General features: G+C 40.7%; 1 protein-coding gene across 4 annotated transcripts; it reads right to left on the reverse strand.

Annotated features, from left to right (window-relative positions):
- Positions 1-3,289: 3,289 nt before the first annotated feature.
- KEL (Kell metallo-endopeptidase (Kell blood group)) lies at positions 3,290-26,937 on the reverse strand. Of its 4 annotated transcripts, none has more exons than XM_082499085.1 (19): positions 26,828-26,937; positions 26,576-26,758; positions 21,974-22,115; positions 20,345-20,548; positions 19,632-19,756; positions 18,544-18,690; positions 17,326-17,388; positions 16,165-16,353; positions 15,619-15,764; positions 14,195-14,318; positions 13,586-13,696; positions 12,406-12,504; positions 11,776-11,853; positions 11,228-11,331; positions 10,170-10,280; positions 7,973-8,040; positions 7,583-7,740; positions 6,660-6,752; positions 3,290-5,369 (listed from the first exon to the last, which is right to left on the reverse strand). In XM_082499085.1, exons 2-19 carry the CDS (start codon positions 26,591-26,593, stop codon positions 5,193-5,195), a joined length of 2,157 nt encoding a protein of 718 aa, XP_082355211.1. In that variant the 5' UTR covers positions 26,594-26,758; positions 26,828-26,937; the 3' UTR covers positions 3,290-5,192. The 4 variants fall into 4 exon arrangements, with proteins under 4 accessions (XP_082355211.1, XP_082355210.1, XP_082355213.1 ...); XM_082499084.1 differs by having other exon boundaries at positions 26,576-26,728; positions 26,828-26,911; XM_082499087.1 differs by lacking the exons at positions 26,576-26,758; positions 26,828-26,937 and adding an exon at positions 24,112-24,172.

Here is a 26,937-nt window from a genome sequence, read left to right on the forward strand (position 1 = left end):
CAGGAGAGAGGATGTGGGAGGAGGCACAAGCTCAAGCTTGTCAGGGCTATTAAGGCCTCTTAGTTCGCTTATAGCCCTGACTGCAGCCCCTCCTCTCAGCAGGTCCCCCTCACACCCTACAGAGATTGGGGTTCATAATGGACATGCTGTAGAGTGATTTAATTGCTGGGGGATGCCACAGGGCAATTTCCAAGGGTAAAGGGCCAGGAAAGGGATGAGAAGCTGGGCAATGGGCATGGCATACAGGGGTTTTAAAGCCTGGGGAAGGGGGGCAGGGTGTGGATTGGGTTGCCCATGAGGAGCTTTGGAGGCTCAGTGGGCTTGAAGAGAAAGGTCCAGGCCACCCCTGGGGAGCACCAGAGGCTGGGCAGCCGTGAGGACAGGGGGCTCCATTCAGAATCCTGGGGGCAGCACCCAGGGCCGGGCTGGTCCCTCAGAAGGGATCATAGGCCCTGCTTAGTGGTGGGCCCAGCTCCATGGTGTTCACCTCAGAACTCAAGAAAGCCTCAGTTAACTCTCAGGGAGCAGCAAGATTCAGCTGCTTTTTAAGGGACAGGGAGCCAGCAGACAAGTGTCTGCTCAGCAAGGCTGGTAGGGCAGGGGACCAGCCGGGACCCAGTCCCCACAGCCCCTGAGCAAGGCAAGCAAGAGGATGGTGCTTAGGTAGTTATAGATAGGGATAGGTAGTTATTCTGTCAAGAGTACAGATCATCAGGTAAGTCCATAAACATGAGGCAGGCTCATGGCAGGGTCAGGATCAGATCCAGTGAAAGAAACCAGGGTCACACACAGTCCCATCACTGCCAGGCAAGTCCACAGTGATATGCCATATCCAAGGTCAAACTAGGAAGTCAATTTCTAGGTCAAGATCTAGAATAATAGGGTCCATGGCCAGGCACAGCTGTGATGGAGCTGGAGCTGGAGATAGGTATACTTGCAACAGACCACAAATAGAGACTGGAGACCCAGGCATGAATTTAAATGAGGCTCAGAGGATGAGGGTGAAGGCTGCAGTTGAGGCTGGTAAAGGCCATTAAGGCCTATTACTGCAGTCATGGCCCCAAAAAGATAAAAGAATGGGTCTGGGATGACTCATAATAGAAAAGTTCAGGAAAGAAGAAAAGGAAGAAGATGCAAAGAAAGGAGAGTGAAGAGAAAGCGATTTCTAAAATAAAATATTTTAAAAGGTCTTTTTCAGGCTTACTCATATAAGCAATGCACTTATATGAATATTTTATTGTACTCTGTACTTGTCTTGTACAATGTTCTGGTATTCATTTTGGGACATAGTCACATTCGCCACTGTGGTTGCAGTCTTTCTCATGCCACCTCTCCTACTATTACTCAATGGAATGTAGTCTAATAGCAAAGTTCTTTGCCTAGAAACTGGTTATTTCTCAAAATAGAGCCATAAGGAAGCAGTAACTTTTTTCCAAGCCACACTACCTTAGATTGTGGGGGAACTCAGAAGCCAGAGGTCCTGTAAGAATTTTAGAGGAAGGAGTTAAAACTTTCCAAGGAAAAGATAAATTCTTGGAAGATCCTACTTGCAATAAGAAGTAAGTGTTCCTAACACACAACTCCCTCTAAAAATCAGACCACTGCTTGAGAGAGCGGTATCTAAAACAACTTAAATTGCCCTGTGGCAAGTCAGTAATTACTGCCCCTAATTTCTAAAAAAAAAAAAAAAAAACACCTGACTGGCTGTGCACTGGAAAAGGCGATTGCTCCTGACCCTGATCTCCTATATTTGGAGCTGTGGCTCACTTTAAGATCAGGCACCTTTTCTGAAGTAATCAGTTTCTCTCAAACTGATAATAGGTCCCTCTTTAAAAAAATAAAATAAGTTAAAAATGAGATCTTGTGAAATGCTGGCCATTCAAATACTGTTTCCTGGGGAGTGTCTGAGCCATGCTTCTCTTCCCTCTTTCCTTCTTCTGTCTCTACTCTACTGGACACTTTTCTCCTGTCTGTCATGCAGCAATGAAATTGAGGAAGAAAAATGAGACATTGTCACAGCACACAGCATACCCAAGAAACAAACAAAGTGCAGCAATTCAGAAATAACAAATCTGAGAAGCAGAGTCAGCATGGGAAAAGAGAAAGCAAGATAGGCAAACGGTCACGGAGAAAGTGTGTTGAGAAATAAGTGAGGAAATTGGCCAAATGCATGAGTAAGAAAATAAGGGAAGAGAAAATCAGTGGAAGAAACGCTTGTAACAAGAGGATGGGAAAGACTGTGTTGACAAAAGAAGGGAAAAGAAAAAAATCCTGCAGGAGTCAAACAACAGGAGTCCAGATTCCAGTCCCCACTTCTTCCAATGCCTTGCTTCTCTGTACCTCAGTTCCCCTTGTAAAATAGCAATAATGATGCTCTCCCCTTCCTGGATGACCACTTACTACCCTGCTCCAATTGCATGCACTTAGTAGGGCAAAGGGAGAAAAGTTTAGGGCAGGTTTGCACACTCACATCCATACACATCAAGAAACCAAACTTGGGAATAATGAGGATGCTATGGGGAGGGTGAGCATAGAGGAATATATTCTGAATGAGGAAGAATAGAAACAAGAAAAGGACAAGGGAAGCAGACAGTGGAAAGGGGTATGAATGAAAAGCTGCTTAGTACGAAGGCAAAAATGGGCACACAGTAAGGGTGAAATGGAGTTGCAAGTTTAGAAAGCAGGGAGAGAAAAGAGGGAGGGAAGCAGAGGTGAAAAGGTTACAAATACGAAAGAGAGACGAAGAAGAAAACTTATGTTGTCCCCACCTACCCCCAGTTACAGGTTGGGACCAAATGGAGGAAACATTTGTGGCCTCATCAATGGGGGAAGGAATGGAGCTGATCAACATGGTGCACGAGGACTCACAGAGACCGAGGAATTCAGCAGCAAAGGATCTGCTGTCGAATCTGGCTCTTTTCCTGAACACTGGCAGTATTGTGGTTTGGGTTTTTTATGTGTGATATAAAGCATGAAATAATTTGTACGGTCATAGATTATTACAATTTGAACATCTATGTGTGTTTCATGACCACCTACTAGGCAGTATGGCTTCTCTTCAGCAACCACATCCCAGGGAACTTGCAACCCTGAGGACAAGGGCAGAGACCTTGTGCACATATTGAAAATGTTTCCTTGTCTCTGTGAGAAACACAATAAATTCTCAGTCCAAAAGTCATGCATTTTTTTTCTAAGCCAGACCTCCCTTCTTGCACTTCCCATATGCTCTTTGTGTAAAATCATCATAGTTAGTAATAAACAAGAATTGATTCAACTCACCAACTTCAAGGGTTACCCTGTCTTTTAAACAGAATATTCATACATTCATCATATATTGAAAGAACAAGAAAAAAATTGCATATTCCAGGGAACTGTGTCCCCCATACACTTAATAAGACAGATACAAGTAGTCTCAGTACACTGAAATAATTTCTATATTACACACAAGGTCTGGTACAATGTTAATTGTTATTAGCATCTAAAAGAAAGACAGTCTGGACATACTGCTAGGACAAATTTGGTTAAATTGAGGAAGAGTATACACTGTTTAAATGGTAAAGATAAGCACAAGCCCAGTTTTGTTATTTTTTATGATGGGTAAATAAATCAAATTATTTCAAGGTATTATAATTTATTACTTGTGAAGTTCAGCTAAGAACTCTAGTCATGCTGGGAACAGTACAAATACAGAACAAAGAAACAGTCCTGGTCATAAAGAGTTTGCAATTAAAGTAATTTTTTTCTCTGAAGCAAACGCTCCATTAATATTTTAGTTAATTAATGAAAACAAAATATCTGAACAGTCTGTTCTTGGAAAAATTTTTGCTGCATTGGTCAGTACTTGGAAAGGATTAACACAGTTATTAGGACGTTCACAATTGTTTCAATGTTTACATTGATAAGGGATGTTTCCGCTTGCCATCCACAAACAATCCCCAGGCAGCCAATATAATAAGGAAAATAAAAATGCTCCCATAATCAAGAACAGTTTGAAGAGTATGCAAAAGGTAGGAGTATTTGGTATACTTATGAACTTTTGAAAATTTCAGAATATTGGTATAAATTTTCTAATTATCAGAACCTGAAATTGATGTAATTATTAGGTTGCTCTTGAGAATGTGCTTTAAGCACTTTTCCTGCTACCCTAAAATATATTACTTCTTACTCTCTTTTTGCTCTAAAATAAATTAATACCTAAAATTCAATTTCAAGTAGGAAAAAAAAAAGCCTACAGCAGCTCTACTCCTCTGCGTGGATGGTAAATATTTACAAATGTGGGGATGAGAGAACTTGAAGGGATGAGAGAAGAAATTCCAGAGAAATTCTTGGAATTCTAATAGTTCAGTCTTCAGTCTTCTAGAAACACTTTTGACTGTCCTATACTGCACCCTTGAGCATATCCTTAACCCTAAATAGAGACTAAAAAATGAAAATCTTATTGGAAAAGAAAGAAAGAAAAATGAAAGATAATTTGTTCTCAGCTCCCAATCCCTCTCCCACCAGTGGGGATGCTTTACTCTTTCCTCTTTCCGCTTTCATCTGTTAGGAGTTTTGCTGGTGAAACAAATAGAGAAGGCCTTCGGTAACCTTCATTATTGACTTATCTTTCAGCCTAGAAGTTGGAGCCACTGAGTCTTTCCTACTACCTATCTCCATTTATTGTCAGAAGAGAAGAGGATTCTTTCCTCTCTGGTAACTTACATGTGTGGTTTGCATAGTAACCCATAGGATTTCCTTAACAGCCAATCTTACATGAACAGGTCTTAGAGCTCCAGCTCATTGCCCTGCCCATTGAGTGTGACTGTGAGTCTGCTGGAGTAGACAGGGGAATGCACTGAACAGAGGGACTAATAATGTAACAGTCATGTTTACAACTCCTCAGAAGTTGTTGCCTACTAGAGACTGGCTAGTCATCTTGCTACCTTGGGACTTGACAAAGTCCAGAGTTATCACATCTAGGACAGAGTGCTGAGAGCAGTAGGAGGAGACACTCCTCCCTTATGTTTCAGGATTTTTCTACCATCAACTGCTGAGGAAAGGATAACAAGGAAAGGATAACAAGAAAAGGAAGGTAAGAGGAGTGAATAAGAGCACCATGTCGCCCTGAGGGCCCTGAGAAGATGATCATACTTTCATGGATCAGGCCTTCCTCTCCCCGGTGTCATATCTCTCTTCCTCCTTTTCCATGCAGATTACCAGATGTGGCACTTGTTGTCTGGGTTCATTGGGGATCCACTGGAACAGTGGAAGTGTTTGGCAAAGTCCTGACTATTGCTGACAGGCCCAGAGACACGAAGTGGCAAGGGACTGTGTGGATCTGTGTTCAGGGAAGACTGTAGTTTCTCAGGATCTTCGTGTCCACACATTGCCTGAAAGGAAGCAAAACAGAAAAGTCGGTTTGGCTGAAAGTCCTCATGTGAACAAGATTTAATGATCCTCATGCCTCTGCACACACGACTGAGGCTGCTGAGTAAACAAGGAAACACACTTACATGAGTGCCAACAATGTTCAGTTCTTTCCCTTCACCACCACAATTTCTGACTGTTTTCCATTTCTCTACACTTCTCTGTCCCAGTTTCCCTCTCTGACAAGCCATTTGCTCTTTTTGAATACTGTGTAGTCCAGAACACAGGGAATTTAGACCACCTTGGAGTCTAGGCTCAGGGAACCTTGGACTCCATCTAAATTAATGGTACAGATGTAGTCTTAGTGTCTACACTCAGCTTCTTAAGCAAAAGCAATAAGTGCTCATCAAGAAAGGAGAGCACTTGCACAACATCCCATTACCACTCAAGAGACTGGGGGGAAGGTTATGTGACTTTACTGGTGTTAAACTGGCCATCCAAGTCTTCACTCTTGTGATTTCAGTCTTTATTCATTGACAAACAATGCAGTAGCTCTGAGATAGTCTCTGAAATGCAAACTTTGCTGCCAAGACCCAATAATCTGTGGTTTTAGAACTGCTTTTCTACACAGCGTTCCGGCCTAATGTCAATACATGCGCAAAACTTTTCCCTTTGCACAATCACAGTGACTTATAAGGGTGCGACTTTTCTGAGCACAGGAGTGAGGAACTGTGCACAACTGCACGACTTTGCACAAATCCTTAAACCAGGGTCCCACAGAAATCTTGAAATATGTGTGCATATGCTTCTAGTTCTTTACCTCTAAACATTCTAAACTCTTTTTTTTCACTATAAGTGACTCAGAATCACATGGCATCTAGTTATTCACCATGACAGAGAGGAAGATGAAGGAAGGGGTGCAGAGATATACGCCTTTTCCAGTAAAATTCCACTTTTTATGTGTTAGATTGCTCACAACAGCAAAAAAGTACTCAGAAGCTATCAATGAAGCATGCTTTCCCTGACACAACTTGTCTGCTACAACTTAACTCTGGTAGATTTCAGAGCTTTGTAGAAGATTTATTTGTAGACAGGCCTTTTGTTAGCTTTGAGGGCTAGGTTAGGGTTAGGTTAGGGGCCCTATATGTGAATTTTAGCATCCTAAATAAGATTCTGGATCTCCCAGAAACATTGGTCATTCCTAGTTCTGTGAAGAGGGAGAAAAATGATTGAATATTGACCAAGAAAAATTGTAATAATGTGGAAGACAATGGAGAGTGAGAGAGACACATGACTAGCCCAGAATTAATTACATGAGCAAAACTGAGGTAGAAAAGCTGGTCGTGTGAAAGTCCAGTCCTAGGTAAATCCTTCTCTTTGTGCTTTTTCAGCCAATTCTTATAGGCCTGTGGAGAGAAAAAATTAATAATAATAATAAATCCCCCTTCAGACAGTGTCCCAAAACCATGTATTCTCTCAATGAAATATATCAATCTAATATATATTTAATAAATTAGCAAGTTTGTATCTTTCTGTCCTCATTCTGAGGCTCCCTGATGCTGGCCATGCCCCTAATAACTCTAAGAGGGGAGAATAACAACGTAACTCCTTTGCTTCTCATTGTAGACACTACCACAAACACATCGTCATTAAGAGAAGATGTGGTAACTGAACTATGAAAGAATGAAAATTACTTTCAAAGAAAGTCATAAATATTTGAAAAAAATTAAAATACTTTCCACCTCCCACCATTCTTGGTGCAAGAATGTAACAAGTACCATCTAAGACCTAGAGATGTCAGATCACGCTGCACTCAGTAATTACTTAAACTGCTGAACTACTGTATGAGGAAATACAAAATTCTCTCTAGACTAAGGTATTGCTGAAAACACCATTATGAAGTCATTTCACCACCACACAGAATTCTGGTTCATGTCTCAGCTTAGTTCCTCAGGTATAACATAAGTATATAAATAATAACATGCATAACCTGCCCCAGAATTGGTGAGAAGTAGTTTTACATAGAGGTAGTGAGGTTATGAGCAAAGTTTTGTGAGGAACCTATGCCTGGAATAGCAGAGGACACGCAGGGCACATGCTGCACTGGCACAGGCATGCAAGAAATTTGGAACTGGAGGAGCACATAGGAGAGGAACGCAGCAACGCAATCTTGTAACATGGCAGCTGAGTTGTGTGGTGAGACTGTGAGATTAGAGAAGTAAGTAGACTACAGTACCTGGTAAGCGATGGCAAGCCCTCCAGTGTCAGCTGTATTCTCCAACAGTGTAAAAGTACCATTGACCTTAAAGTCATAGCTTTCATAGTGTTCAACCAAGCAGTCTATAGATTTCTGTAGTGCACTCCTGTTGCATGAAGGACAGCCCCCAGGTAGCACTGTGGGAAAAAAAAATATCCTAGAAAGTAAAGATATTTCTGGCATACACCTGTATTTCTCACATTAATCACTGAGTCTTCTTAGTAGTCAGCACGGCCTGAAATGGGTTTCCTTTAGCTTCTTCTACCTTAATAATAACATTTATATGGGGAGCAGGAGTTAAGATCCACTGAGGGAAAGTGCCAGTGAGCACCTAGAAGAGTAAACAAAGACACCACGGCCGGTACCCACCGTAACCATAGAACGTGTGAAGAAGTTCATGTGCCATGAAGACGCCGATAGCTCCAAAGTTCACAGCACTGAAAAAAAACAAACAAAAAACAAACAAAAAACATGAAAAGAGTCCTTTCGAAAAGAAAAAGAGGGCAGGTGAGCATTCTTTATAGCCACTGAGCACAGCTGTGGACTGCACAGGAGCATTGTACTGAAAGCACACAGAAGCACGTTCCATTTATTGCCTCTCAGATGTGGTACACTCTGTAAAAATGCAAATACGAGTGCAAGTTACTCTACCAGTGCTTAAAATTGTACTATGGGCTTCATTAATGCATTTGTAGCTAATAAGCCATCATAATAATGAAGAGTCTGTGAATGAGATTCTGCCTTTATTAACGTGTATTGTCGTTGAGATATGTCTTTATTTACCCATTACTGGCTGAACAGCTACACAAAGAGTTACTTCAACAGTAATCCTACAAAAGCAGGATGGTGGGAGAAGCAATCTTGCAACAGTTGTCCAGTGAAAAATGATACATAAAACTGACAAGGCAAATTAAAATCATGAAGGTTTGACTACAATTACTCTGCTCTAGCATTGATGACCTCACTACAAGCAAGAGATTGTACTAGAGACCTCCAGCAGTTCTTTTCAATCAGAATTTCTATGATTCTATGCAATAAATTTACAAATAGTCACACGAGTAAGAGTGCACTCAAAAGGCATTTCCAGAATATGAAATGATGGGCTCATTCTTTCTTTACATGCACTGATTAACACTGCTGAAGCATGAAATGATTGTAGTAGATCATTATTACATCACTGGGAACTCAGTAGGAAGTGACAAGAACAGAACAACACATCTTCTCTTAGAACTGCTCTTTCAGAAGCTCTGTAGCTGATAACATAATTGTTGCTCAGAAAAAATGTGGGTGCTTCATCATTGGAAGTGTTCAAGGTCAGGTTGGACAGGGTTTTAAGCAACCTGATCTAGTGAAAGATGTCCCTGCCCATAGCAGGGCAGCTGAACTAGGTATCTTTAAAGTGTCTTCCAACCCAAACCATTTTATGATTCTACAATTCTATAACAATTGTACTGCTTTGGTGACTTCGTATTTTAAAAATTATCCTCACAGTCATCTGAATTGGCTTTTGTCAGTAAAGTTTAAACTTTGGAACATCATCTGAGAAAATGTTATTTTGCCAACTCACCAAAAGCTGATCAAGCTTGATTTATCAGTCTACTCAACTGGAATGACAGTGAGAAAACTATATTTTACTAACACTGAATGCAAAAGGAATATGAAGCTCTAGACACTTTTTCAGAGAGGAAGTATATGGTGACAGCCCATACCACTGGGGGAAAAAAAAAAATTCTATTATTCTTTTGAGGTGTCCTCTTCTTCATACTACAATGAATTCATGAAATACTGCAAGCACTAGAAGATGTTGTGCAACTAGTGGTAGAAGATTACCATGGAGAAAATAATTACTTTTAACTGAAATATGTTTCTTTCAAACTCCAGCTTCTTGCCACAGTGTGAGTTTATTTTTCATTACCATGGGATTAGGAGAAGTAACTATCCATTATCATGAAAAAAAGGACATCAAATAATATTTTTACTGTCGATTTTTAAGTGCTTTCAATATCAGAAAAATATTGCTTAACAGTTCTGTTCCATATGTGAAAGAAGCCACCTATAAGAGTATAGTCTACAGAATTGTCATTGGTGCAGGGGAAGACTCGGAATTAAAAATATATTTGCTTGTTAGAGAAAGTTTCAGTAAAAAAAAGGAAGAGAAGAACTGTGTTTGATCCATTTGAAAAAGATTTCTGACAAGAAGTTGCTCTGTGAAGCTCCTATTTTCTCTGTGTTAGATTTCTGGGGGTTATATTTCAGGAATTCTTGGAATTTAGAAAATGAGAAACAAAAGTGAAATGTCTACTTTGCAGTTAACCTACATAAGACTTCTGCCTCTAAAATATTTGGCTTAGTTTAGTTTCACCTAGGTTCTGATTTTGCTCCAGCAGAGTCAATGACCACACTCTTTCAGAATTCATAATGCAGTATCCATCTGGCTTTAGAAAAAGCTGGTTTTCCCGTTCTTTACTGTCTTTCTGGGATGCAGTAAGAAAGAGGTTAAAGACAGACCCATTAAGATGCAGCCAAGGGACTACATTGAGTTTCCACCTTTGCAGCCCCTCCATACCTGGGAAACTCCATGTGGAAAAAAGGGCTGCGGAACATTCCAGCAGGAAAGACCACCATGTGGTGCCTCATTGAGTAGTATGAATGCACAGCCCAGGGGGACACATGCCAGCTAGAAGCAGAAAAAGAGAAATGAGAGAATGCGTTAACTCCTTATCTCATACCTTGTTCTTTTCCTCCACCGGGCTTGCAAAAATGGTCTGCTCAGTACAACTCTTCATAGAGGAGCAGCAAATGATGAAATTCACATTGTGTGGAGTTAAAGGTGTTTGAAATAAACCTTCATTTGTTTACAGATGATCAGAGCTAGTAGCTTAGCTTTCATAGACATTAAGGGATTTGCCCTCACAACTTCCCTGTCAAGTAAATCGGGATTAGTAACCTCCTCTGAAATCCTGCACAGAATACTCTCCAGGCAGTGTAAGGTCCCAAGCATGCCTGTCAATGATGCCTGCCTTCTGAAGCATCCTATGTCCTGCCTTTGAGGTGACCCTGCCAGCATTCATGTCATCACAGTGCTTTGCTGACTTTTTGCTGCTAAGTCCAGAAGAACCTGCTAAACCCATTACTCAAAGGTTCATGAGGAAAAAAGGTTCTTTTTTCAGGGATCTGGGACTCCCTTCACAATGGGGGGTGGTTTTGGTAGCATGAGCTCAGGCTGAATACAATACAGGCTGCCATATTCAAGGCTTTTTTAAGCAGGATGCAGCAATGCAGCCTTGCAGCAAAGGACAACAGCATCTTGTCTTGCATTAGGATAAGTGTTGCCAGCGGGTCAAGAGAGGTGATTGTGCCCCCCTATTCAGGACTGGTGAAACCACATCTGGAAGTACTGTGTCTAGTTCTGTCCCCCCCACTCCCCACCTGCCCTCCCCTTCCTTCCCCAATAAAAGAGAGATATAGACATACAATTGGACAGGTCCCGAGTGACCTGCTGTAGCTGATCCTGCTTTGAGCAGTAGGGCTGAACTAGGTGTTCTCCACAGGTCCCTTTCAACCTCAGTTAGTCCACAAGTGTGTGATTCTGTTATATTTTTCAGATCAGTATCTGACACTTACTTATCCTGTGAGTGATGCTGAAGGAGTTTCAAGTAGGAATTTTCCCTCAGTACTTTCAAGCAAGCCACCACATTGAGGAAAAAAGTGTCTTCATTTATCTCCAACTGAGGGAAGAGACAGGTAATGCGACTGTCATAGGGCATGAGCGAGGAATGAATTGGACAGTATGAGAAAGAGAAAAGTCCCGCAGGTCAAAAAAGGGTTCATCAAAAGACAAACCAATGGAATACTTGTGTTTTTTTCTCTCCCAGTTCTAAAGACCTTAAATTTAAGATATGACAGGAATGTTATCTGCAGGCCAAACAGAACATACAAGCAGGTCACTACAAACCTCTCTCAGGCCAGCCACTCTAAATAGGAGACAGCATAGGCAGCAATATAGGAGCAACAGATAAAGGTTCTCTGGGCCCATATGTTCTCAGAAAATGGACAGTAGGAAATCTGCATTGCTCCAGGGGTCATTGCCTCTTTTAGCAGCAGACAAGACAACAGTTGGTACAGGTAAACTGCCAATAACGAGGCAGGCATGTTTACATTATATAGCTCACATTCTGGTATTCCAGGTTCACTTTGGCAGTCTGGAGTATGTGAGCTGGATAGCCAATCTCCACGTGTAGTTTGGAAACCTAAAATCATAATAAATAAACAGACAAACAAAAAGAAACATGACCAATAGGAGGCTTTACACTCTAGAAGTCCTTTTTCAATTCTATTTCTAAACAACCGAAATACAATCTGTGAATCAGCCCTTCAAAATGACAGCTACTCTGTTTCAACAATACATCTTCTTTTGTTACTCAACTTACTACTTAACTCAACTACCTGAGGCCTAAGGTTGTTCTGTTCTTTTTTCTTTATAGAATTGTTTCCTGTCATTCAGCTTTATAGTTTTTAACCTCTCTGTGTGTATAAAATGGAACTGTATCTCAATACAATTAATTTAGAGTATCCATGGATAAACACTGAACCTCTTTATGCCTACACATCAGTGTATGATCACACATGTGTGACGGCACTTATAAAACCACCTACAATTTTCCGTGTGTATAAGACATCTAGTTAAGATTGTGTGCCTGTAGAAGCAGGTAGGAATATGTGAAGGTGCAGGCCCCTTCCATTCCTTCTCCAAAGGCTTCAGGGAAAGGAAGGCCTCAGTAACTTCTGCCTTCTGCACGCACCAAGACTTTAGCCTCTTGACGAGTCTGTTCATCCATCCACTCCAACTGATCCAGTTGGCCATAGAGGGCATCTTGGATCTCAGAGAACATCTGCTCAGCCTGCCATGGAGAAAAGAAAGTACGGTCAGAACTGCAGAAAAATATTGTTCAGGCTCAGCTACCATCTTCTCATATTCCAGTAATTCAACTGCAGAATAACTGGGGGAAAATTCCTCCTCTTGTGATGAAAAAGGAGATTTCAGTTTCTACAATGATTTAGGCTTAAGTTATTTTGCACCCAGTGGTTCTTCACAGTGCTCACCGTTCTCTCCCACACATCTTTTCATCTTGCCTCTCACAGTAACTAAGAGGGAAACATAACTCTTTTTCATTCAATCCCTCTTGCGATAGGAATGGACCAAATGATTGCACCACTTCTTGAGTGAAATGAAAATACAGTACCCACAAGTATGTCGTGCTGGTGTCTCCCTTTCCAAAGTTATGGCAAACTGAGTCTCTCCTTCACAAAATTATGTTTTGTTCATTCAGCTTTATGCTTCACTACATGTAGTCTTAGTTTTCCTATTAACTTTCCTTGGAGTTATTTACTCTTGTCACTTTATACCCTGCAAACTCTATAAAACCTGGTGCCTGCACTAACTTCCCTCAAAAGAGAAAGGAACTCTGATCATCAAAGGAAAAAAAAGAAATCTTTTCCGCACAGCAGGCAGGTGTTCCTTTTACTATGGATCCACTCAGAATATTTTTGGCATTGATTTGTTTCTGTACAACTGGTCATATGATGGCTTAATGGCTTTGCAATCAAAAATCATATTTAAATATGTCAGACTGGTGACTGACTGTCATTCCAGGAAGCACACTGTGATTGCATGCATTTGTAGGGCTGTCACAGGTCTTGGTGCTGCACACATGACTTTGCTAACACTTGAGATGATAAAGATAATAACTGGTATTTTAGCACTGATTATTCTAGCAGTTACAGCAGTGCCTTATTCTGACATCTTTCATTCCCAAAGAAGGAGGGGAAGTGTGTAAGTACAGGAATATCTATAAAGGTATAAAACCTACACATGATTTTGCTGCCTTGATGTGGTCTTAAATTGGCATGTCAAAAAAAAAAAAAAAGAAATGAAGCTGAGCTTTACTTCTTTACTTGGGAGTTAAGAGGATGAATACCTACAAGTGTCTTGGTCTGCTGAGGGAAAATTTCTTGCACAATCATCTGCCCTAGAACTGGTTCAAAGAAAGAGGTGGTATCAGTCAAGCACTTCCTCCAGCGCTCAGCTGGGACCTGTAAGAACAGAGAAAGAAATAGAGACATAGGAGAGTGACGACAAAGAGATAGGAAGACAGTAAAAAGATATGTAAACGTTCAGTCAGTAGCATATAAGATGCTATCTAAAAATGACAGCAGTGAATAAGTAATGTAGTTCCATTTAAGCTACATCAGAAAAGTTTATTCAGGTAAAACATTGATTTCCTTACAATTTACTCCACTTCCACACAAGATGAAGATTCACATGCTAGCTGAGACAAATACGTAGAAGAAAGGTGACCGTCTATATATTGTTCCCTACCCCATGATGCAGTGCACTTAGCTCTCTAAAGTTTTGCGTGTCATGTCTACTCCCACATTTCTTTGAGAAAAAGGAAGTATTTAGTGGCCTGGTGAGAATAGTTTTCTTCCTCAAATCTAAGACACTCCATCCAGACAAGGCATCAAGACAACACCCAGAAGGTGCATCCAGCTGCTGGGGAAGCTGAAGAAGATGGTTAAAGGCTAACTCACCATTCTAGATCCTTTTTTTCCATAAAGAATCTTAGATAGCTCCAGGCGTGCATCTTGGAATCGACTGTCAAGGGCTGGGGAGAGATTCCCAACCAGACAAACAATCATATAAATATGAAGGACCCTGTAGGAAAATGACGTTTAAACAGACTGAAGATTGAAGGCAGGTCACTATAAACATAGAGGCATGGCAAGTGTCACAGGAATAATTTGCAACCTGAACAAAGACGACCAAGTACTCTGAATGGACTACACCTGGGGCTATCAAAGGAGGATGATTTGACATGAATGAACCAAAGAAACTCTCTCCCCAGAACACTGTGAAGACTCATGGGGTGCCTGCTGGGACACAGGATTCTTTATGAGAAGCAGGAGAAAGAGCATTTTTAGGACTGGGTGAAATTTACTATAGAATATTTTGAGGGGTCTGTGGGATTCTGTGAGACTTATTATGGGATGTTTATGGGAAGGACCAAAGGCAGAGAAAGGGAAGGATCATAGTGGATTGGAAGGAACACGCGTGGGGAAATGGAGAGGAAAGTTGGTAAGAGGGAATGGTTCAGCATAAACTTGTGGCTTGCCAGGATGTCTGTCTGATTGAGCCCTGCACATGGTCACCAGAATCTGTCCTATCTTATTAAATGCTACTCTTAAATAACATTCTACTCAGGGGTGACGGGGGGATGGAGGTGGGGGACGGGGATGGGATTGGATACTGAAGAGATAAGGAGTCTGAGAGTTGACTACTGGAGAGACTTCGGTTCAGGCTAGCTGCTGGAGAGAGTAAGCAGGGGTCTGAGAGTTGGCTATTGGAGAGACCAGTGGTTTGGACCAGCTACTGGAGAGATCTGCTTGTCTATGTGTGTGTGTAACAGGAACAGATGGGAGTACCAGCAACTAAAATAGGGCTGCAAGACTCAGCAACCCATATACTCAGGTGCCAGCAGCTGTGGACTCCAGGGGATCTGGGGCCAGCTTCTGAACAGACTGAATATCTAAGACCAGTTATTGGAGTGATTCATATTGTGTGTGTACATATATATATTTCACTAGAATAGACCAAACCTAATCAGCTAGAGAGGAGGAATAGGATCAGACTGTCTGAGATATTCGTGTTTATATGGGTTCTATGGGTGGGTGGGTGCCAGTAAAGGCACTGTGTTCCATCTCTGTTGATCCATGTGACACACATATATATATATTTATATGTGTGTACGTATATGGTGCATGCATGTGCAAGCCTCTTGGGAATATATGCTAAACCTTAGTACTGGCTAAACATGAGGATATAGATCAGCAGCAGCCTGGCAATTGTTAGGCTACTGGATTCAGCAGCCTCTGACACAGACCTCTTTAATTTATGGTATCTCAAGTTAATATTTCTTGAGGTATGAACAGCTAGAACCATACACAATGACTCCTACCTTTCCTTGTGCCATTGTTTGATGAGCTGTGACATGCCTCTTAAATAATCCATGTCATGCACTGCAATCGGCTGAGAGAGGTTCATTGGCATAGGATGGAAGACAGCCTGGAGACATGACAGCCAGTCAATAGCAGGTGCCTTTTCCTAGAAGTAAAACAAAGATTACATGCTGAACTATGAATCTAAATTGACTGACAAGAAATAATAGGGAAACTGGGATAGTCTTGCTAATGCTGTTAAGACATACTTTCAACAAGTTAAACTGGTTTTATGATGTGGGTATTGATTATAGTAGAAAAGGAGAATTTACGTTTTTTTATTGAATTAGCACTGGGGAGGGGAGAGTTGTGGTCCTGAAAAATCCAACTGTTGTCAATAAAAGACCATAAGATAATAGAGTATTTAAAGCTCAATAGACTCCAAGTGCAAGCTGCAAGCGAATGGCATCTAAAGAGAGTGCCTCATATCTATTTTGATCCAGATGTCCACAATGTGAATGTCACATGTAACTGTGTTGCCCAAGTTCTAAGGCATAGATAGATACCTGTAGCTCCCGAATGGTAGTGCGAAAGAACAGCATCCCCCTCTGCCGTCTTTCCTGCAGTGGGGTGACAACTCGCTGGAGGTTAGAGATGAAGGACAAGGTAAGGGAAAAGGAATCAGGGGAACCATCTTGTGGACCTCCAAGTAGGTCCCCCAGTTTCTTCAAATATGAGAGATACACACGGAGAACCTGCAAGACAGAGCATAAGACCAGTCGGAGAAACATGACTGAAAATTAGTCACCCCATCTATCCATCCATCCATCTTGACTATATAAGCTTCAGTCTTTCAAAACCACTGCAGCCCTGTCCCTAAAACTGTCTTCTTCACTGCAACATCCTTACATAATTCTTCATGTGGAATACAGTTGCCAAGAACAGCTCCTCTCTCAATGAAGAACACTGAATTCCCAAAAGGTTTTTTTTTTTGTCCCAGCTTAGAATTACATTAAGTACTGGAATTATTTTAAATACGTAGGCCTGCCTCTGGAGTCAAAGGAGGGACATGTAGTGATATAATGAGCCAGTATTTTTGATGGAGAGAAAAAGCCAGCTTCTTGCTTCTATATTCATGAGGTATCAAAAGAATGCTTGTGATGGGTAGACAGGCTTATTTTTTTGAGGACCCTTCTGAAAGAGACTAAGAAACTGAAATCAACTCAATTTTTATCAGTTCAGAAAAATTACAGAGCTGTGATGAAATTAACTTTGTTGCAATAACTCTCAAGGTCAAAGAGCTTGTTTCCCCAGCTTAGGCTAAAACATTTTAATATAACTTTTAAAATGCTAGCTACCCCTCCTCCAATACACAGATTTTAAGTTATAAAGCCTTACTTTGGACAAGAACATTTTTTTTAAACATTTATTCAAGGTGAAGCCTAGGGGGAAGCCCAGGTTCATATTACTTAGCAAATACATATTAAAACTATAACATTCTGTTTCAACACTGGAAGTTTTAAACCTGGAATCTAAAAATGGGTTACATTTTACAACCTATCTTTTTGGAAAAGTAGAGACTTTTGTAAAGAGTTCCTTCTGTAGACATTTTCAGAAATCACTGACCGTCACCCACGGAAACAGGCCACTTTGAACCAGGAGGCAATTCAAGGAGATCCCTACACCAAATAGCTATTTTTACCTTTCTTCAGCCTTTGATAGGTTACCTCAAGATAATTTTTCTCTTTGAATTTACTCTCAAGTGGCATCTCAAACTCAGGATGGTCAATCTGCAAAAAGGAGTAAAGAAAAAACATGTCGCTATTTCCAGAAAGACTCAAAGTGTGAGGATATGCTCAACCAGCTTTGTTAATTTCTTTGTCACAGAATTTGAAATGTTAATATATTGCCTTTACTTTTCAAAAATGTTTCCTAAGTATTTTTTTGTGGATCTATCATATTCTGCATCTCATTTACAAGCTCATTAACACTCCATGCTGACTGATATTCAAATGTAAACCACATTGTTAAGCATTTCTACATCGTGCACTGGTTTTGGCTGGGCTGGAGTTAAATTTCTTCATAGTAGCTCGTATGGGGCTACGTTTTGCATTTGTCATGAAAAAAGTGTTGATAACAAAGGGACGTTTTAGTTATTGCTGAGCAGTGCTTACACAGCATCAAGGCCTTTTCTGCTCCTCACACCGTGCTGCAAGGCTGGGGGGTGCATAAGAAGTTGGAAGGGACACAGACGGAACAGCTGACCCCAACTGACCAGAGGGATATTCCATACCATATGACATCATACTCAGCAATAAGAGTGGGGGTGAAGGAGGCTGGCCAGGGCTGCTATTGATTGGGAACTGGCTGGGCAGCTGTCGGTTGGTGGTGAGCAACTGGGGGCTATTTGCATCACTTCTTTTTTTTCTTTCTTTTTTTTTTTTTTTTAATTATTAAACTGTCTTTTTCTTAACTAAGGAGTTTTTATACTTTTACCCTTCTGATTTTCTTTCCCATCCCATTGGGTGGAGGAGTGAATGAGCAGCTGTGTGTTGCTTAGCTACCTAGCAGGTTTAAACCACAACAGTGGGCTGCGAAGTTCATAGTACGCTATGTGTATTAGACATGTAGCACTTAGAGTCCATTATTGTACTAGTCATACCCATGAACCTAAGAACAACCAGACCCTTCCACAACAAAGTACAATCTACACTGTCAGGCAGAAGAGATGAGAGAAAGCAAGCAATTTATTCTTCCTCATCTGCTCATTTTCCAGAAGTAAGTGCTTTTTTATGTAGCAAAATCAAGTAGTTTACTGAAATTTAGGAAAACTTTCTTCAGACAAGAACATAGGCTTAACTTAAGCAAGCCTGGGTCTCGTGGGCTGTGTAACCGACTCTTTATTCGCAGTGCTTGCTGATATTTTCTTTCTTTAGTCCACTCACCTGAATAATATTGGCCTTGAGGTCAAAAGGACTAGGTCCCACATGCACTCTGAAAAAGGGAAAGGTGCTGTATCTGCCCATGAGAGTCTGAAGAGTTTCATTAAAATCTTTTGCTTTCCCCACACCTGTGATATTCCATCCACCAACCTAGAGAAGGAGAGAGACAGCATGACAGCAGCTGAGAAAAACACTTGTTTGGTCTATATTTACAGAATCTTTTTTTTACTTCTATGAGCTCAGTCATTATGACAACTGAGAAGCAACAAAGCAAATAGCAACAGGGGAAACTCATGAAGATTTCTACATATCCTGTTGGCTTTAAAATGACCTGTCACTTTCACTTAAGGAAAGCAATGAACTGAAAAATGACACAGGGACAAGGAATAATAATTACCAACAGAACAAGGTGTACAGGAAAAAGGCACACGAAGAGGAGAGAGGAAAGAGGTCTCATTTTTCTAGAGCCTTCTGGAAGGACAACCAGGAATCAGGGATTACAGGTCCCACCTCCCTAACAAGCAGATTCACAGGTGGGCCTGTAGTCACTATTCCTTCTGCTGGAAGGTGCTGTATCCTCCTTGGAGACAGGGCATAAATGCCTTTCACCAGCAGGAAGATGTACAACCCTCCCCGGCACTGAGAAGAGTCTTCCAGAATAGAAAGAGAAGCATTTTCCTCTTTAAACAAGCTCTCCTGAAGCCTCAAGTAGTGGATGGCCATCCGATCGTAGACACAAGAATTTCACGCGTTGTGCAAGATGTTCCCTGATCTGTTGGAACCTATTGAACTGAGCTTCTGAAATTAAAGGTGATCCCTCCTCGTAGTCTTGGTTGCTGTACAGTCCTAATGTAATATGTAAGGTCATGAGGAAAGAGTGTGGTACCTTATGCCAGAAAATCAGATCTTGAACCAGCATTTCAAGCTAGAAGATTTATCACTTAGAAGTTGTGCTGTGAACCATGAGCTTATTTCAGGGCCAGATGCTAACAAAATTCCATCATGTAGAACCATATGACCCTAACTTCACACTTTCCTTTTCCCTGCAGGAATTATCTTCTGGAGGGAGAGGAAATAGCACAAACATTCACCTGATTTAGGAGGTCCTTCAATGGTTGAGTTCCTTGGGATTCTATCCGTTGGGTATCCATGCAGGAGCGATAGAACTGGATTGCTTTTTCCATAGCTGAGCCTCTTACTCCAAACTGTGGGCTCTCTGAGGGGAAAAAAAAGATAGAGGAAAAAATGGTAAAAAAAAAAGAAAATTGGGGCAGTATTAGAGCAGAGAAAGGTTGTGAGAAAATATTACACTGCACTTTGATTCAGAACAATCTAGTAAATACATCCACACTTCCCACAGTCACTTCTCGCAAGAGACATTATAGCGCCATGACTCTTCCTGAGGTCAAATATCTGAGCTTCTTTGCATGGAAACAGGAGCATAACAGGAAGGTGGTGCGTATCTGGGCTTCAGTCCCACATGGCGTCAGGACGCATGACCAAAGTGAACATTCAGACAAGCACAGCAAAAAGGGTCTACTTTTACAAGGCAACAGGAAAATGGTTTGGATTGCCATCATAATTTTAAAGTGTGTCTTTTACCTGTTGGCAAGGGAAACTAAAATGTTTAAAATGCAGCTATTGTAATATGACATGCTCAAGAATAAATCTGTACCTGTAATGATAGAAGAACAAACAGACTGAATTCAGTCTCTGTTTGGAATGATTGTGCTCTCAGTTATTAGTATTCTCAGCTCTGATTGAGGAAGATGCTAAAGATAACACACCAATCATCTGTCCCTACCTAAAAGCCTTTTCAGGATCAACTGGTTTTCTTCCAACAATACATCAAATACATTTAGCGATTCTTCTGTGGTTCTGCTTGAGTGTTTGCCTTCCCAGCTGCCACAGGCATACTTGTAGAAATCCTCACAGGGGTCTACAGTGTCATTCCTAGAATTCAGGAGTCTGGCCAACAGTGTTAAACCCAGCTCAGCATCACAGGATCCTGGGCAGGAAGAAAATAGGAGAGAACTGAGCAATGACAGTGGAGAATGAGAACAATTCAAAACAACAAAAAAAAAATTAGGAGTTATCTGTGGGACATTTCCCCCAAAACATTTATTTTTGGTACAAACTCCTTTGCATGCAGAGTGTTGAATTCCTTGTTATTTTTTGCTGAATATGAAACAAAGGGTGTTCTGTCTTTCACTTCACAGGAAGATTGCCTTTGCACTTTATAAGGGAGGTTCTTTAAATAAAGGATAGGTTATCAGTCCAGAGGTGATGTCCTCTGTTCATACTATCTAGGCAGTCACAGGTTGGATTATTCTGCCTTCTCAGTCTATTTTCTCTGAGTCAACAAAATTTGGCGAAATGATAAACGAGAAGCAACTGATGGTGTCAACATATGAAGCAGAAGAAGGACATAGCACAGAGAAAGTAAGGAGATAAGTTTAAAACATGGAGGGAGACGTTCAAGCATGGGAAACATTTCTCAGCAATGACATTTATTAAAACAGGACCAAGACTTTCTCGTACATCTTGCTTTGACCTAAAACTCCCTTTATCTAAACTGCTGCGAATCGCTGGGTATGTGTTCTCATTTTGGTTCAGTGTCTTGTATCAACATCAGATCATACTAATTATTTACTGAAATAAGTCACTTGTAAATCAAAGTAAGATTTTCCATACTAAGGTTTAAACAGTTGACATGGGAGGATGCAGGCAGAATGGAAATCTAAACTACAGTTTTTCCTTTGTCTCTATAGTGAACAGTCTCCAACACATAACAAGGGCTAAAGAAAAAACGCTAGGTGAAGAGTCAATAGCGTTTATTTTGGAGCGGGGAATATCTGTATCCACCAATATAAATGCACCTTCAGTACTGAGCATTCTATATGCATAAACATTTACATGGACCATTCTGCAGATAGTTGTTTAGCAAATTTGAAAGGCAAATTAATGTATCAGTCTATGCTCACAGCTCCCCCATTAGCAAGAGACTATGACTTTTCTTTCTACGCTATGACTGCACTGGTATGTGCTAGACTAGACTTATTAAGTGAGAGATGGAAAGGGGGAGGAGGAGCTCGAAATCTCACATTCAGTCCAGTTTCCTGGAGGTGAGTACAGACAGAGCATGGCACAACGATGAGATGCAAGACAATATAACAATGCTCTCCCTCAAAAGTGGGCTCAGGCATATTAAAAAGCAGGCACAGGAGGAGGACAGGTGTGGGAATCTCTTCCCACTATGACCCAAAGAAGAGGGTACCTTTTTTACAACTGGTATTATGATTCTTTGAGATTCTAAAAGTCTGATTCTTAACACAGATGCTAAGTCTAACACAGCATGGAGGCAGATAGGAGAGAAAAGGGTCTTACAAATGAGGTAGATGAGGAAGCAGGAAAAGGTTATCCCATATTATACCTAGAGCACAAGTCATCATGATGTAGGTGATAAGCAGTGTAAAGCCAAGGAGAGTACTGAGAAGAAGTGTACACAGAAGTAGGCTTTTCCCCTGAAGGCATCGTTCTTTCTTTGCACCTATTCTCAGCTCCTGGTCACAGGTCTGAAGAGAGAAAAATGAGACAAAAAGAAAAAATGAAGAAAGAAAAATTCATATTAAAGTTAGCACTGGTCATATACTCCATCTCCCACCTAATCTACAAGAAAATCACTCACAGAACTAGTGCCAGAATACCAACGGTCATCCAAGTCATCTAGGTGACTGTACTCCTGAGGGCTTTCTCACCTCCTTTGTTTCCTTGTCTTTTGCAGCTACAGCTGTTGCACAGTGTTGTGAATTATGCGTCAAAAGGCCAGCTTGCCATGATGGGGCCTGTCCCTCCATCGTTCCTTCTGGTTTATGGAATCACTTTGCATTTACCTCCTGAAGATATCAGTCTTTTTGAACCCATAAAGCTAATAACAGGATGGCTAGAACTGGTGGTTCTTTATGCTGTTACAGTCTGGCAACCCAAGCACTAATTTCAGATCTCTCCTCGGTAAACAATTCCTGCATCCTAAGCCCTCTGCTCCAATTGAAGTGGGGGAAAAGGCTTGCCCTGTTCTAAAAACTGCAGTAAGCTGTAAGTCATGGAGAAGACCTTATATACAGACAGATTTTATCTCACTTGAATTTAGCTGTGTTCATAAATTAGGTGTGTCTTTTCAGTCAGTGGAGAAAGGCTAGGCACCTGATGAGCACAGTTTCTGTTTTAGACATCTGTCTCAGGATGAGCTGAAGCATCCTCCAGAGTTACCTGTCTTTTTCTCCATTGACTACAAAGGAAGATAGATGGCTATGTTAGAATACACCTCTAACATCTACCTGGATAAAGTTAGATAAAATGACATTTACTATATGTGTCCACAGTTTCTGCCTACTTTGATGTACATAAGACTGGAGAACAGCAATTACAAGAGAACAGACATGGGAATAGATGCTGGTGATATGAGGAAAGGGAAAGAACTGAAAAAAAAAATGAAGTAGAATAACTGAATTAGAATATACAGTGAGAAAAAGGAGGCAGAAGGGGAAAAAAAAAAAAAAAAAACCCAAGATAATGGAAACCTGGGAGGAAGAGGGATAAAGAAAACATAGTATATAGCAAGCAAAGAGTAGAACTTGTAGGTATGAAAGTTTATGGAAGTGCTACTTTGAGAGTCATACATGCCAGTGTCAGGGCCTGGCCTATACTGTCCCCACAGCCTCAAGTTTAGCTTCCTGTGCTGAAGCCTGGTTCTCTGAAAGCTGTTTGAGAAACCTTGAGAGGCCTTGGAGCTCTTTGAGAAAAAGCTAGAAGCAGCCTGGGCAGAGGTGCCCACTTCTTCGTTTGGGAGCTGCTATTTGCAGCTCTCATGCGTGACCTCCATCTGAGCTATGCTGCAGCAGCTGCCATGCCTACGACTGGCCATGTACCCCTCTGATCTGGATCCTAACTTTAACCTTGATTCTGCAGGTTGGAACTTGGACCTGCCTCTCCACAACGCATTTGCCTGGCAATCTACACTCTTGATTGACCCTGGCTACTGTCACCGGACCTGCCATACCCCCCTCATTCCCGTACTGGGGGGGTGCATCCCTTGCTGATAAAGTCACTACTTTTTGCCGGCCTTGTCATCATTCTCAGGTTCCAGATTGTCTTCCCCTGCGTGCCCTTGCTGCTCCCTTACATGCAGCAGCTAAACTGCGTTTGTCACTGTGCTCAGTATCTATCTTCCTTGTCACAAAAACAGAAAACATAGATCTTTACAAAAATGACAAGAAGAAATGAAGCAAAATCATACAAGAATAAAGTACCTGACAGCATATACCCCTTCACCTGAGGAAAGGCTAAGGAAACGAATGAGTCTGCTGTTAATCATCTTGTCTAATATACTATGTACAATTCCTGTACAAAAACATTAACAAAACAGAAAACACAAAAAGAAATAGAAAATCAGATCTCATCATTTTATACCTTTCAAATATTAGTTTTATTCAATCATTAACAGAAGCCTCCCAAAAGCGTATGTCAGCTTACTTGACTCATGAAAACTGCTAACAAGGGTTAAATACCTACCTGCTTTTCTCCCTTTAAAATCCCATTCTCCTGACTTCTTTAGGCAGGATACAGAATAACTAAATGGGGAGCAAGTACATACAAGTGAATCCTGGCGTTAAAAGGTGCTAGGTACAGAACATGATCCTACTGGCAACATTAGGTGTAGCAAATATAAAGGAGGAAATCCAAATTCCTTTCATATGCCCCTGTAGTAAAACACTAGCTTTTACTCTTCAAGTAGAGAGTAAATGTCACAACCTAACATACGGCAGGGAAGCGAGGAAAAGAATATTTGCTTGGCTGAAAAGGAAGAAGAAAAATTATTCACAATGCTCCTGATTTCTCTGTTGCAATACACTACTTGTTTTTCACATTGAAAATCTAGCCTATTCCTAATATGAAATACTTCAAATTTTGCAGTTCTTTGGTCTCATGTTATCAGAGGACGCCTGTTTCTCTCTTTCAAGTACTAACTGGCATGGCTGTGGAGATACTAACAAGAAATTGTTATTTCAAGACTGTCACTGCTATTTCTGCTGAACTTCTGGTTAATAGTACATCTGTATCAGGCCTATACGTTATGTTCCTTTTGAAATGGAAAATGGATCAAATAATATATTTTTAAAAATCTGTGGATTTTAGACTGTCCCCTTCAAGACTCCAATGTGAAACAACTGGAGAAGTACCTGGCTGAGAACAGCATACCACAAAAGAATAGCATACCCCAAAACAAGAGACAGGGGAGTGGAAATTGGTTGTGTACCTCTGCTTAGAAAGTGGATTAAGGTCTGTGTTATGTGAGTCATAAGGTTAAAAAGTGTTCTGCAAACACTTCACCTTCCATAAAGAATGTCTTTCTAATCTTGACTCTTACTGGGGCTGGATTTGAGAGAACTTGTGGACCTACATGAACAGAAAAAAGAGGAGGGCAGTCATTCTTAGTTGTCCCTTTTATCTTTTTCATGACGACACCGTGAAGAAATCTAGACAGAAAAATACCTGTTCTTTCAGCACTCTGATAAAGATACTGACCTGGGCAATATCCCTGTCAGATTCTTTATCTAGTATGAACTTCACTTTTACGCCACAAATGGACTAAGGGGGGACTAAGGTGTTTGTGTGCCATTCCTGAATTCTGCAGGGAGGTTGAAGTTCCTCTGCCTAATTCTTCCTTACCTTGAATTTTCTCAGTGTTAAGTGCTGTTGCAGAAAAAGAAGCATCTAACCTTTATGAAAATAAAGTAAATTAAAATAAAGAGATCAAAGGCAGGGAGAATTGGAGTTATTTTTCATAACTCTTTACCAGACAATTTAGGGGTATTATTTTTCAGTCTGTAGATTATTCATGAATTACTGACTTTGGCTGTTTCCCAAATTGTGTTTATCACATTAGTCACGTGGATGACATGTTTTCAGACTAATGCCCCAATAATCACAAAAACATCAACATTTTCTTAAATTTGTCTTTTGTCAGGAAATCACTTAAGGACATAAACTGAGCATATCAAATACCATTTGAGAAATAATATTTTAGCCTGTGTTCAATATATAGTATGTGCTAGCATGAGAAACTAAACAGAAAGTTTGCTGAATTATTAATTTTCTGGACTACTAAATATTTGAAGCATAACCATGGTGAATAACTATTTAAAATTGATTGTTGTCCGATCTGTATCACACAGAAATATGAGAATGTATATAGAAACCAAACATTTTTGCAAATTCTCCAGCCAGAAAAATGCAGACAAGATAAATATAAAGCAACCGTTTGCATTACAGCCACAGCTCTTGCAACAATGAACAGCTGTCAACATAAGAATACATATTTTTCTATATTATTTAGTTACATAGAAAGCTTTACTTATCTCTGTTGTCCTCTATTGTCTCAGCAACCCTGAGCTAACAGTTCAGTTCAGTGTGATTTGTCTGTAAATATGCAATTAACACTTTACTAGTTATTTGTATAAGACATCAAATCAGGAAAAGGACACTACACTACATGGGGAGCAATTAGGCTTACCATGTCATTCTCACATTCAGAAAATTATCCCATGTTTACCCACAATTATTTGTGGGGAAAAAAAATTGCATGTTCCTGCATAAATAGTTTCTTAAAATAATTTGTTGAAAAAACGGGGATACAATAAATGATGCAAATAATCAGATTTTATTACTACTACTACTACTGCTACTACTACTACTACTACTACTTATTGGTCAGTGCTTCAAACAAATCTGAATACAGCCTCAGAATGGCCATTATGATGACTAACGGGAAGGGCAAGAACCCCTAAATCCTCACACCACATCCCCCATCATTAATTCTGAGACCTGGACAAGCCCTTTCTGGATGCAAACTGTCAAAAACTCAGCCGCTGCAGTTCCCTAGGGCAATAAGCAGGATAGTTGTGACAGGGGAAGAAAAAGAGAGGGGTGCAATGAAGATACCTCAGCAGACTGCAAGACAGACACATTTTCTTACCTCTGGAAGAGTGCTCATCCTTGTCACTGAGCAGGCTTTGCTCCTGTGGTTACCACAGTTGTCAATTCTGTTTACTTGTTTACTATCACTCTTCTGTGTCAAGACACACTACTAAGTTCAGAGACAATCTCTTCTTCCCAGCTTGGCTGATTGCTGTGGGGAGGAGAAAAGAGAGGAAAAACTCTGAGAAAAACACCCTTAAAGAAAATGAGAGGGAGGGAAATGAATACATTTCTGTAACTCTCCACCCACCTCCTCTTCCTAACACCTCCACTTCTCATAAAACTATATTTTTTGTTTCCTTCTGCCTCTCCTTGTGACCCATGCGTCTTTCTGTCTTGTGGAGCTGCACCGAAAACTTC

The sequence above is a fragment of the Vanellus vanellus genome, assembly GCF_965231255.1.
Source record: "Vanellus vanellus genome assembly, chromosome: 1".
In the NCBI taxonomy this organism is placed as follows: domain Eukaryota; kingdom Metazoa; phylum Chordata; class Aves; order Charadriiformes; family Charadriidae; genus Vanellus; species Vanellus vanellus.